General features: G+C 37.3%; 1 protein-coding gene across 1 annotated transcript in view; it reads right to left on the bottom strand.

Moving 5' to 3' along the window:
* Positions 1–13273, bottom strand: part of PCNX2 (pecanex 2) — a 152085-nt gene that overhangs the window by 51288 nt on the left and 87524 nt on the right. Inside the window, exons 23-24 of the mRNA XM_048934999.1 lie at positions 7694–7803; positions 2971–3099 (exon numbers count right to left, since the gene is read on the bottom strand). Coding sequence (XP_048790956.1) covers positions 2971–3099; positions 7694–7803 — 239 coding nt within the window. The remainder of the gene's footprint in view (positions 1–2970; positions 3100–7693; positions 7804–13273) is intronic.

Below are 13273 nucleotides of genomic sequence, written 5' to 3' on the forward strand. Positions count from 1 at the left end.
CACACTGCTGGCCCAAATGAGATGAGAGAAAATGGAGTGTGCAAAATGGGTTTTGCTCAAGTGAAACAACAAAGGAATGTAGTTTGATTGACAGCAGAGAAGTGTGCAAATACTGATAAACAGGATAGATGCTTTATCAATGCAACATTATTAGAAGAGAAACAAAAGAGAAACAAAACCATCATATTTTAAGTTGAGACACGTAGGTTGCTTGCCAAAATTGTTTTTGGTTAGCGTAGTTAACAAGTTAAACTATAAAAATACAGCCATGAAATAACTATCTGTGTAATCTCATATAAACATAAATGAGTTTTTGAGTAGCTAATATAAATATGATAATTTAATGTAAGCATCAACATGATAAGGAAGTGTTTGAAAATGAATATGCAAAATAGGCAAAACAAAAAAGCTATATAAAGCACACTGGAAGTAGCTTTCCCCTGGGAAGAAGTCTCTGTCAACAGGTAATGAGTATAGAATTGCAAGAAAGAAAAAAAAGAAAAAAGTCAAGGTTGCTTCATCTACCCCAGACTCCACTGTACTGAACCTGTAACTATCCATGAACATTGCGAGCAAAATTTAGCAAAAGTAACTGTCAGTGCACTCCAAAAAGAAATAACTTGCCTCTGTGCATTGTTTGCTCTTGTAGCACCTGAAAACTCAGTGTGTGTGTCCTGCTCCAAGACACTGCTGCCCAAAGAGAGGTCAGTGGAGGAGACAGAACAACCTTCCCTTACAGTTCAACTTCCTGAGCCTATTTAACTCTACAGCTCTGACAGAAAGTAGTCAAGCCACGCTTTTGATTTTTAAGATACTGAAGGGTAAAGATTTAAGGCAATAAGACAATGCCAGTCTCACTTTATTCAATTATTTCAAACATTTTGAAGGAAATTTCCCTACTTGAAGTACAATATTATTTCCTTCCCCTGAATTTTTCTGTCTTATCATTGTGTCCCTTTAATGACCCTGGAATTTTTCAGTCCAGCTGTCATTCACTCTGCTCAGTTCTTCACATGAGCAGTGAAATACTGAAGTGCAAGCAAGGCAAAGAAGAGTCAGAACTGCTAGGGACAAAAAACACATCAATTTAGGAGATGCATACTGTGGAATGCCACAGGTTCAGGCAAACATTTATTTCATTTTTATGATTATCTGAGTGTTCTACAAGGCCTCTTACTATTTCTGAACTTTTTTTTTTTGAGGGAAAGGTTGTGGTTTTGTGTTTTAAGTGATAAGACCAAAAGATGTACCACAATTTCTAACAAACAACAAAGCACAAACCTTTCACAGCTCTAATTTGAGCATTCACATTGAAGACAAAGCTGTAATTACTGCTTATTTTGAAAAGACAAGCAGCAGCAGTTTAAAGCATTAAAAATGTTAAATTTTTTTGACATGGGGTTTTATTTTCAAAAATGATTAGCATCAGCTTCTTTACTTCCTCTGGAAGGAGTCACTTATTGTCAGTACTGATGAAAACAAGACTCTCTAATTTAAGCATCAACCACCATCTTCTGGAATTCCTTTGGATATCTTCTGTTCATCTTGTCCCCAAAGCTTTAGACCAACTCAAAGCAAATTAAAATGTTCCTATCTATTTCCTTCTACATTAACCTATAGATATCACACTAATCTAACTACATGGAAGTGATATGCCTACAGTTAATGAGTCCAATTCTCTAACCTGCACAGAAAAAAAGCAGCCATGTGCCTTCAAAATGCTCTGGTTGAAATGCAGAAAATATTCAATTCTCCACTTCCTACTATTCAAAATTTCTGTCCAAAACGTAAAGCTGTCTGTGCGATTAGCAGTAGCTTACTGACTTTCCAAGACTACCATCAGTAAAATGAACTTGTTGACCCAGAAAAGGATGTGTGACAAAGAATTTTGTGAAGCACACAAAGCTCAGCTTGCTCCAAAAGCTTTCCACAAATCTCATCATACTCAGAAGCTTTATCGAACTTGGCTTCATCTCTGAGTTTCTTTATAGAGGAGTACATATTTGCTTACTAACACAAGTCAAATTGAAACAAAAAAAATAAAACTCTTCAGAAATTTGTCAGATCCTTCCCCCTAAAAAGATGGAGGAAGCTATCACTGTCATTTCCACTTCTGAACTCTGTCAAGGTTCTCATGGTATCGAATACAAGATGTGTGATAAATGCACAACACTTCTCATTGCTTTGACCAAATCCTATTTTGGCCAGTATAATTTTCACTTTGTGCTTCCCACCAGTGCTCTGCAGCTGCCATGTTTACTCAGAGCCCAGTAACATGTTGGTAGGCATTCCTTCTGAAAACTACCTCTAGTTGAATAAGACCATTCTCTTTTATCTGCTACTCTTGTTGGAAACCCTTCAATCCCCATTACCAAGCACTCTGAAATCCCACAGGATAAAACGAGCAGCTCTTTATTCAATCTGTTCAATATTCTAAGTCTATGTCCTCATGAAACTGCATGAATGACAGCTAAAGTCTGACAACAAATTCCTATGTCAAACTCTAAGATCAGATGTAGCAAGTAATTACAATGCACACTCATCATCACTTCTCTATAAGAGTTACCTGCCACATCCCAGTGGTAACATTTAATCAGGCCAGTATAAAATACATTAATGCAGCCTGACTTGTAGTGCCAAAGGCTTAACAGATTTAGTTGCTAACACTAGCTAGTAAGACAAAAAAGGCTGACAACTGGGAGTTTTACCATTTTTTTTTCCACAGCTTTGTTATTGTATGCCTGTAAAACAAATGCAATGTGACAGCTTATCTGTAGCATGCTGATAATTGTTTATATACATTGTTAGAAACAACAGAATGAATATGAGTAAAACATCAGAATCAAGATTCAGAAGATTAACTCCTCATGGCCTACAACAGTTTATGGAATATCTTTGGAAAGAAAAATACTTCCAGAAATAAAATGAATGAGAGCAAAACCTTTAAAAATAACTTTTGAATAGTCTTACTTGTAATTTTTCTCCCAGAACTTGATCGGTCTTGCGTATGATGCAATAAAGATGACACTACCAAGGAATGGACTCAGTGGAGTAGAAAAGACTGAAGTGGCCAGAGTTTGGAAAAAAAGCATGGCAGAGTCTGAAAAGTGCAAGTTAAGGTAACACACATTATTTAGTCATACTTTCAAACCATTTTTGAGGCAAATTCTTAAAACCATTTTTGCCTTTTTATTGCTTATCTTACCAAAGAGGTAGAGGGAGAAGAAAGGAAGTCAGGCAGTGCCAAATTGCCAATTACCAGCATGTAATCCATGACTTTTCAATGTTGCACAGTTGTAATGGAGGTGACAAGTTTGAATAGAGCACAGTATTAGCAGGGTGACTTGGTCTAACCTCTGCCCAAGGACAGATCCTGATTGTAGCTACTGCCGCACCTTTTTCTATCTACCGAACATATCTTCTATAACACAAAGAGATTCTTGAGAGTCTGACAGAAAGGGTTTTAACATGCAGAGCCAAAAAATAATTATTTTTATGGAAATTCTTAGTTCTCTGCATTGGAATCATCCTACTAGCGAGGCTGACACTTCATTTTGTGAGTTCCTACTTATTTGGAAATTAGCTAGTACTACGCCTATACAATCCAACTTACTGGCTTTAAAGCACACTTTCAGGTTAGTTTTTACCGACAATTTAAAATTTCATGCTGATTTAAAAGTTAAAAAAATGTTCTGCATTTAACGCTTTTTGAAATACGTACAAAATGAGAGGATGAGGACAGAGGAATAGAAAATACCACAGAAACACTATAATGAATACATAAATCCATGGCTTACTTTAAATTCTTATTCTAGATTGCTGCAAAGCAACTTAGGCAATGGATAAGGGCACAGCAAAAGATACATATTAAAAGAAATATGATTTCGAAACAAAACAAAACACAGGCAAACTCTTCAGCATTAATTCTTCTTTAACTTAGACCACGACCATGAAATCTCAGGAAAAAAGTACCCAAGGTGGCGTAAATGACAAGTTGTCCTTCCTTAACAAAGGACTTCGACTTCCATTGGAAGGAACGTACTAAATATAGAAGCCACAGACAAAGGGGCAACCATCAAGTACAGCAATCAAGTGCATCTCATTCTAAAATTCAAGTCAAATTGCTCAACCACCACAGCCTTTTAGTTCTAATAATGTGTCCTCCGCAGTCTAAGTCTGTACAGTAAACATCTTCACAAATGTAGCATCATTTGCAATACATTATTTCCATTAAAAGGCTAACCAGCCATGCTTTCAAAGCAATTTGCAAAAATCTACAAACAAATATTTGCCAAAAGATCTCTCTCAAATCCCTCAAACATATTAAAAGAAAGTGGTTGTGAATGGTGTCTTTATGCACTAGTGAACTTGCAAAATGAGCTGCCCTTAGAGTTTAGAGTTCAAAAAGTGACAGTGCACAGAGCAGGAAGCAAGTACACCAAAAGTTAAACTGTCACATTACCCTGTAGTCATAAGCAGCATTGACTGCAAAAGATGAACAAGTATTTACAAGTGTTGAATAAGGGAAGGAGGCATGGGAGCTGAAGAGACAAAAAAGAGCAAGGAGAACAGATAAGGACAGTAAATCCAGTTTCCTACAGAGAGTTCTAATGTCATCATTGATTTAAAAATTGCCACTTTTATGAGTTAAGACATTTAGGATTCCCCTGTGAACTGTTTGTGTTAAAGACATAAGCAGTAGCAACAGTTTTATTTTTGCTGAAAGACATAATGCTCTACTACATACAAGTCAAAAGCTATTTCTCATTTGACTTGTGAAGAGTGACTTTAATAAAGTGTTTCACATATGTAAACGTGTCATGAAAACAAGTAACAGCACCAGAAATACTTACCTAGAGCGGATGTGTGCAGTAATATACAGATATATATACACATTTGATGTATCTGGTGCATATATATATATATATTTTTGACAGTTTTATATACATATAAAACTGTCAAAAATCTACAGCCATTCTTTCTTGCTCTGCATTTCAAGTGAGTTTGCCTGCGTGCCATCTTTGTTACATTGTACAGTGTAGAAACAGAATTTCTTTATTTGCGAATAATGGATTTTCTTTTCAAGGTGGCTAAAATCAAATTTTGAGAAGAATTAACCAAAAGTTGTTCGGAGTGAAATAAAACATTCTATTTGAGGATTAAATATTATTTAAAAGTCTGTCTGAATTCAGATCAGCTTCAAAACAAGTAAATGAAAGGTTTATGTTTTAAAAATCTTCCATCCCCTTCCTTCAATACAAAACTATGCAGTAAATCCAGTCCAAATCCTCTAATGCCTGAACACACATTTTTAATTGCAGTTACCCCAAGCCAAGACATTTGGTCACTTCCAGGCATGAGAGCACTTCTTAGAGGTGGAAGAACCAATTTTCAAAGGGCATTCTTTTCTGCTGCTAGAGTTGTCATCCTGATACACTGAAGGCAGAAGCACTTAAAAGCAGAACAATCTAAACTACATATCCTTTCTTTCAAAATCTCACTGTTTATTTTTTAGGTAAAAACCTGCTTAGACTACAAACTAGACTAATTTTCTCAATGTGCTTGCAATGTAAAAGAAATGAGCACAATCTCATTTCACCCTTTTAAACACTGGGAAATGAAAGAACTGCAGAATGATGAGGAACTTTATGGAGTCACGGAGATCATCCAGCAGCCACAGCTAAACCTCTGTGTCTCTTGACAGATGTTTGTCTGAATTCTCTAAGAACATGAATGGTGAAGACTCTACAATGCCCTCCAGGCAAAGCTCCAGGTTTGTTTCCCTTCATTCCCTGCACACCTGAATGAAATTCACTGAAGTAGTTGGAACTTCTCAGTCATTGAGTTCTACAGCAAAAACTCACCTAGGAGCTTTTAAACTTAAATTTTGATGTCTTGTTTGTGGAAGTGATCTGGGCAATTAAGAGCCCCAAATATTTAACTCTGCAAAGAAAAGGCAGATTTAGTGCCATACATGCAATATGTATTCATTAGCACTGTCTGCAGGGTTATGGTAACAACAAATAAAAATACTGTGCAAAAAAGGCAGAGCAATTGTTGTTGTGGGAATAGTAACTCGGGCATTGAACCAGTATCTTTATTGCCACATTGTCTTGAAAGACAGATGCACATTTACAAGGACATTATTAGTATAAATAATAGAAAGCTAATTTAGATCACTTTGGTAATAAGCGTGTAAACAAACTGAATCCTGATAGTTCACTGCTTTCCATTTTGCAAAGCTTACTCGGTACTTTTATCAAGACTGAAGTTATCACTGTGCAAAAATATATGTGATCAAACAGAAACGCACTGAAATATAATCTTAATACTCAGATGTTTTGCTAAATAACTTTATATTTTTTCCTGCAATTCATACCCATAACAGAGATGAAAATAACTTTTCTGTTGTGAAATTCCATTGCAACTTGCTACAAATCATTCAAAAATTTCTGATAACTAACAATTTTTAACAATGTTTTTTGTTTGTAAATAGCCAATTTAAAGCTTTCCTTTTGGGAGTTATTCTGTCTTCACTTCAATCTGTCAAAGACTCCAATTTATGTTTCCCATCTACAAACACATGCACAGTTAATCAATGTAGCATATGATTAAGTATATCACAGCAAATAGCAGAGGGGAAAAACCACTCAAGAGGGGGAAAAAAAAAATCACTCTAGGGAAAGAACCATTTTCTACGGGATGAAAGGTCAAAGATTTAAATGTATGAACCTAATGAACAGTACATAGTTAACTCTTCAGCAGATCTGAACTAAAAACACTTCACCCAACTCTTTTTTACAGATTCAATTGGAAGGGAAGGAAGAAATGAAAAGTTAGTCTCCGAAAATGCTTGGCATGCCAATAAAGTTAAATTTGATAAGCTAAAGTGTTTTACTTCATTACCTTTTTCCTGTATTAAATCAAGTTCCTAACAGAATTAAACTTCAAAGTGAAACAATTTTGTTTAAAAAGTCCTCTATATTTTTAATCCCTGCAGGCATTTGGAGGTCGTTAGACTCTGTGTTTTAACTCTCCATATTCATAAAAAAAACAAAACGTTCATAGCCCTGGAATGGGCACTGAGAAAGTTTCTGAAGGACTGTCTTAGTGTTGATGAATATATTTATAAAACAGAGTGGTAATGTCAAAAAGACAAATGCTTTTCAGCTCCACAATGAAAAGTGTACTTAGAAATGTTAAAATACACTTGCTTTTGAAACATGAAAAAAAAATCAGGTCAATTGCAACAGAAACTGGCTCACTGACATGAATTTGTATGTGAGATAGTAATTAGAAGCAACTGAGAAAGTAAGTAGTATCTTAGAGCTCAGTCAGCAATACACCCAGCACTTCACAAAACTAGCTCCTGTATACATAAAACCTGGAGGTACTATGTCAGCCAAACTGCTTCTTTCCAAATGCATCAGAACTCAGTGCTGAGGGCTACAGATATGTGACTGGGTGACAAGTGGAAAGGCATAAATAAAGCAGCTTGCATTGGAATTCAGTTTCCCCATTTCAGATCCTACATAGTCAAGAAACAGCGAAAGCCAGATTTCCGTGGATGTACTGTAAACATTTGCACATTTAAAAATACAGGTTACCTGGAAACTTCACACCTTGTTCAAACACTGTAAATAAATTATATACATGAAAAGGAATTCAAGAATAAAGAAAAATACAAAGGATATGAGGTATTGCAAAGAGCTGAGCAAACACATGGAACGATGACCCCCAGGCAATCTGCCAGGGAGCGATGTATGTCATGATGAACTGCAACTTTTGCAGCAGGTCCCACAGCTGGAAAACAAACAAACAAACACATTTTAGGCACTGAGGTAGTTTTAAGTATTAACATCTAAAAGATGTGTCACTTTCAGAACTGTCTACTGGAATGAAGGTGAGGTAGCTCCTATTGTATTGTTACCTTTCATTGGCATTAAGGTGCAACATCAGTGAGGGACAAAAGCATTTTTTTCTTTCGAAACTCACATACAATTATGTACATTCTTAAGCATCACAATGAGGTCACTGGCAGACCACCTTTCTGCAGAAATATCCAGGTACTAGAGGAGCTAATGAACAGGTTGAGGATAGACTTTTATGCAGTCTGATAGTGACAAAAGAAGGGGATAAAACAAACTAAAAAAGGGGATAATTAGATCAGATTTTAGGAGGACATTTTTCACTCAGAGGGTGGTGAAGCATAGGAATAGGCTGCTCAGAGAAGCTGTGGATTCCCCAACCCTGGAAGTATTCAAGGCCAGGTTGGTTAGGGCCCTGGGCAGCATGAGCTGGTGGGCAGCAGCCCACCATGATACTGCATAAGCTTTAAATTTCCTTCCAACCCAAGCCATTTGATGATTCTAATTAGCAAGTAGAAAAAAAAAGGTTCTGATTTTTGTTGCATATAACACACTAGCTATTGGACATTTGAGAATTACAGGAGAAAAGACAACAGAATAAAATAGATATTGAAAAAAGAAGCAGAAAGTGTAGCACGTGGCTCTGCACATGAAAACCAGGCATATTTCTCTCAAGCACAACATTTTTATTTGTTGAAGTTATGGAAGATGCCATCTCTGTGTGAGCATATGCTTGGCGTTAACCATGAATTACAGTTGCATTTTCAAGATCATCCTACCTTAAACATGTTGCATGAGCATGAATTTTCATTGTTGCACAGAACAAGTTGGAAAACACACCAAATTTGTTTTTGCTTTCTGTAAAATATGCCTGGTGCTGCAACAAGCAGTTTCTGATTGAAGAACGATGTGTACTTATTTCCTGGAATATGTTATTCTTTTCTGCCAGCTCTCTTGGCATCAGGCCAGAACAGATCTTTTGTCTTGTCTGCACTGGGCCATCAGGTTCAGATTGTACTGTGGGTTCCTGACACTGTCAGGAAGATTAGAGCTCAACACGCACACAAGTTGAAAATGAACCAGAATGCATTATCTCATGCTCATGTAGAAAATATACATGAAATTTCCTATAATATATCTATTAACTAAGTTAATGAAAAACAAGACATTGTCAGTATCCTGAAAGACACCGAGGATATATCAAAATCAGTAGATTAAATGCTTCCAGGCAATGCTCCCAGGCACTGGTATTATGTAGACATATGTTTAAATTCTTTGGAAGGTCCCTAGCAAGGTTGTGGTCTGGCCCAGCTAGCACTCTTCCAAGCAAATCCAAAGCATTGCTTGGAAGAAAAACCCTCTATGGCCCACATCTAGTTGGCAGCTCCATACTTGCACCTGCATATTGGTAGGGAGATCTGACTAGCCTGGACTCAAGCTTCCCCATGACTTCTTCTGCTTGGCAGAACACGATCCTCCACACGCACCCCATTCACTAGTACATTGACAACCAAAGAGAATGCACCTTCACCGGCTAACTAATTTCATCTGCCCCTAAGTTTCCAGCCCCAGTGTAACAGTTGACCACCTATATCCACCTACAAGATGTTTCATGGAGCTTCTCTATGAATTCTCTTGTAAATAATTGCAAGTGTATTGGGAGGGTGGTACAAAATGACTAATAACAGTAAAATGTTTTCATCTTTGTGCCACCAAATGATCACAGAAACAGCTGCTGTGTCATGCATACTTTGGATTTAACCTATAAACCTTTCACTTGAGATGAAAGTGCTACTCACACATTCTGTTATGCTTTGGCATAACTTAAGTTAGATACAATATGCAAAATACAGTTTATATTAACTTCGCATAGGCATAGTATTTCAAACCAGTGAAGCTCTAATAAAAAAAAGGTGTATGATCTCTTCAATGCTTAGCCTGGTTATCTTTGCTTTGTTTATGAGAAATTCACATCTTGTCAAATTTATTCTTCTCAGAAATTCTGTATGTTATTTGAAAACTACAACATTAAGTAAAGCAGACAAGTAAAACTGCACTGAAATTAGAAATGACTTCTTTTATTTTAACCCTGTTTTACAGGCTGGGAGCTTGCTTCATCTTAATTTTTATCCATATGAAACATCTGAATGAACAGCCAGGGGAAAAATTATATCTGTTAAAATTTAAAAGAAGGGCTGAAAAAGCTAATGACTCGCCATTGAAACCTCAAAGAATTCAAAACTGCAGCAGCCAGCACAGTTTTGCCTGCTACAGACTGAAATCATAAAGCCATAAATTAGCCTGGCTGCACTCAAGGCTCAGGGTTCATCTGAAGGTTTTCAAACCTCAAATAAAATTCAGGTTTGCATTTGCTAGGAAATCAAATACAGGAAGAGACCCTTCTGGCTTTTTGTTCCATTACATCACTTTCATCATTCTTCAGTCTTTACAGATTCTTGCAAAATAGGCCATGAAACCCAAGTTTCCCACTGCTTATACCAAGTCCCACTACCTCTACATTCAGCACTGCCTGATCTTGCTGCTGTTTCTTTCAACACTTATGTCTCAGCTAGTGTTTCTACAAAACAGGCAATGGAGTTTGTTTTCATTTGCAAGAATATGTATGTAAGAACACTGTACTGAACCTCGCCTGGTTTTTGAGAGCCTTCTAATACTGCACCTAAAGATCTGGAAATGTGTAATTTTCAAGCTCCTGTTTCATGAAGAGTTGTCAAGTACCTCTATTACCCTTAAATTATCTCTTCAAGGGTGTGTTCAACAAAACAGCATAAGATAAACTTGTCATTATCATTTTACATATCTAAATATACTTACTAAGGTGATCTCATCTTGCAACCCCAACATAGAGATTTAAGAAGAGGTCTTGCTTACATTTTCTTTTTTTTTTTTTCTTTTTTTTTTGCTAGAACCACATGCAAAAATACTGTTCCTTATCAGTGTTATCCAATTTAGTATATACTTTGTTCTATATCTGACACAGGAACTCCAAGGATTTGTAAAATACTATTGCTTAACTCACAGAAAAACTGAAGTGCTAAAATTCACCTGCATAAACACAAGGGAGTTGATTGTTAGAGGGACATTCTCTCATTTCAAATACAACTATCTGTGTTTCAGTCTTCAGTAATCATGAGACAGCAGTATAGAGGAAAACATTCAACATTATTTAAACTGTCAGAACCAATTAGGATTAGACAGGATTAGGAAAGCCAAACCCATCTGGAGTTGAATCTGGCAAGGAAAGAGAAGGGCAACAGGAAAGACTTCTACAGGTATATAAGCAGCAAAAGAAAGATGAGAGAAAGCGGAGGACCCAGTGAAGGACAGGTTACTCAGCGCTTTCTTTCCCTTGGTCTTTACTAGGTAGATTTCAGGAAAAGCTATCTTCCAAAACCTGGGGGAAAGTATGAAGAACTGAAGACATGCTGAGCAACTATGAATTGATTTAGGAAGTATTTAAAACAACTGGGAAAAACAACAACAACAACAACAACAAAAAAAACCAGTTCCATGGGATATGATGGGACACATACACAAGTAATGAGAGAAACAGATGATGCCACTGAGAGGCCACAGTTCTTCAGTGTCCTTGAAAAGTTATAGAAAACAAGGGGAGGTGGTTCTGAGGGCTAAAAGAAATCAAAGACCACTCTTTTCTTCAAGAATAGCAGGAGAGCTCAACCCCTAGGAGCACAATACTCAACCATACTCAAACAATATGATAGCCTACTACAACGAAAGTACCAGCCTGGCAAATGAACAAAAAGCAACAGATGGTGTCTATCCTAACTTCAGTACAATTTTTGACACTGTTCTCCCTAACAACCTCAAAGGCAAACTCATAAAGTAGGGACTAAACAAAAAGACAATGAGGTGGACTGAAAACTTCAGAAACCTCCAAACAAACTGCTGTGATCAGAAGCAAAGTCCAGCTGGAGGCCAGTCATGTTGTTGGAGTATTCCAGAGGACAACAGCGGAGCCAATACCACTTGACATCTTAATTAATGAGCTAAATGATGGAGCAGTAGGTTTGCAGACGGTCTGAGGAGACTTTATTGTGGTCTTCCAGCAGTCGAAGGGAGCTTACAAGCAGGAAGGGGACCAAGTTTTTACAGTCTGACTGTGATAAGACAAAGGGGAATGGCTTTAAACTAAAAGAGGAGAGATTTAGGTTAGATGTTAAGAAGAAATTTTTTACTTACAGGGTGGTGAGGATCTGGAACAAATTACCCTGAGAGGTTGTGGATGCCCCATCTCTGAAGGCAGTCAAGGCCAGGTTGGAGAGAATCCTAGGCAGCCTGATCCAGTGAGTGGCAACTTTGCCCATGGCAGGGGGTTGGATCTTTAAGGTCCTCTCCAAACTAAGCCATTCTATCATTGTGTAATACAATACCAGGAGTGTCTGACACCCCAGATGGTGGCCCCACCATGCAGAAGGATATCAAGAGACTGACAAGAACCTCATGAAGTTCAAAACAAGGAACTTGCAAAGACTGGAGACAGCCAGCTGAAAAGCAGTGCCATATGAACAACCCAGGAATGAGTGTTATTAGCAGGTCAAGGGAGGTGATCATTTCACCTTCTTTTCAGCACTGGAGCACTGTGATCAATTCTGGGCTCTCCAGACAAGATGGAGCTACTGGGTTGATTCCAGCAAAGAGTCATAAAGATGATTAAGGGATTGGAGAATCTGACGCATGAAAACAGGCTAAGAGAGCTGGGATTGCTTAGCCTTGAGAAAATAATGATCTTTGTGAAGGGTTTTACAGTGTGTATAAAAGGCCAGATGGTGGGGACAAAGGAAGTGGAGACTGTTCTCAGAGATGCACAGTGACAGGACCAACTGGCAGCAGGTACAAAGTGAGGTGCAAGAATTTGTCTGAACACATGAAGACTTTCCAGTGTGAAGGTGGCTGTATGTTGGAACAGGTCAAGAAAGATTACGGTATCTCCATTCGTGAAGATATTCAAAACTTATCCATACACAGCTCTGAGCAACTTGAGCTGAATTTGCTTTAAGTAGGCGAATTGGACAAGACAAAGTTGTACAAGATGCCTTCTACTGTGATGCTGTGAAACACGAAATTTATTCTCAGTGAAGTGTTGTCATGAATAAGGATAATTAATTGCTCTTGATGGATGTGAATTTTACTTTTAAACAGTGCTACATACAAAGGGGGAGTTTTCCCATCTAGAATGAAAATGTTTAAAAAGATGTCTGTGCTTAGTTTTTCCTGTCTTCGTAACAACTTCCTTAAATATGCATAAAAAATATTTTTTTTTCTTGAAACTTTCATATCCTAGTTTAGAATGACTTATCAATGAAAATTTTTAGTACAGTTTCTTAGATCTTCAATGTCTTCTACAGTTGACAAAGCAGGAA

The sequence above is a fragment of the Lagopus muta genome, chromosome 2 (assembly GCF_023343835.1).
Source record: "Lagopus muta isolate bLagMut1 chromosome 2, bLagMut1 primary, whole genome shotgun sequence".
In the NCBI taxonomy this organism is placed as follows: domain Eukaryota; kingdom Metazoa; phylum Chordata; class Aves; order Galliformes; family Phasianidae; genus Lagopus; species Lagopus muta.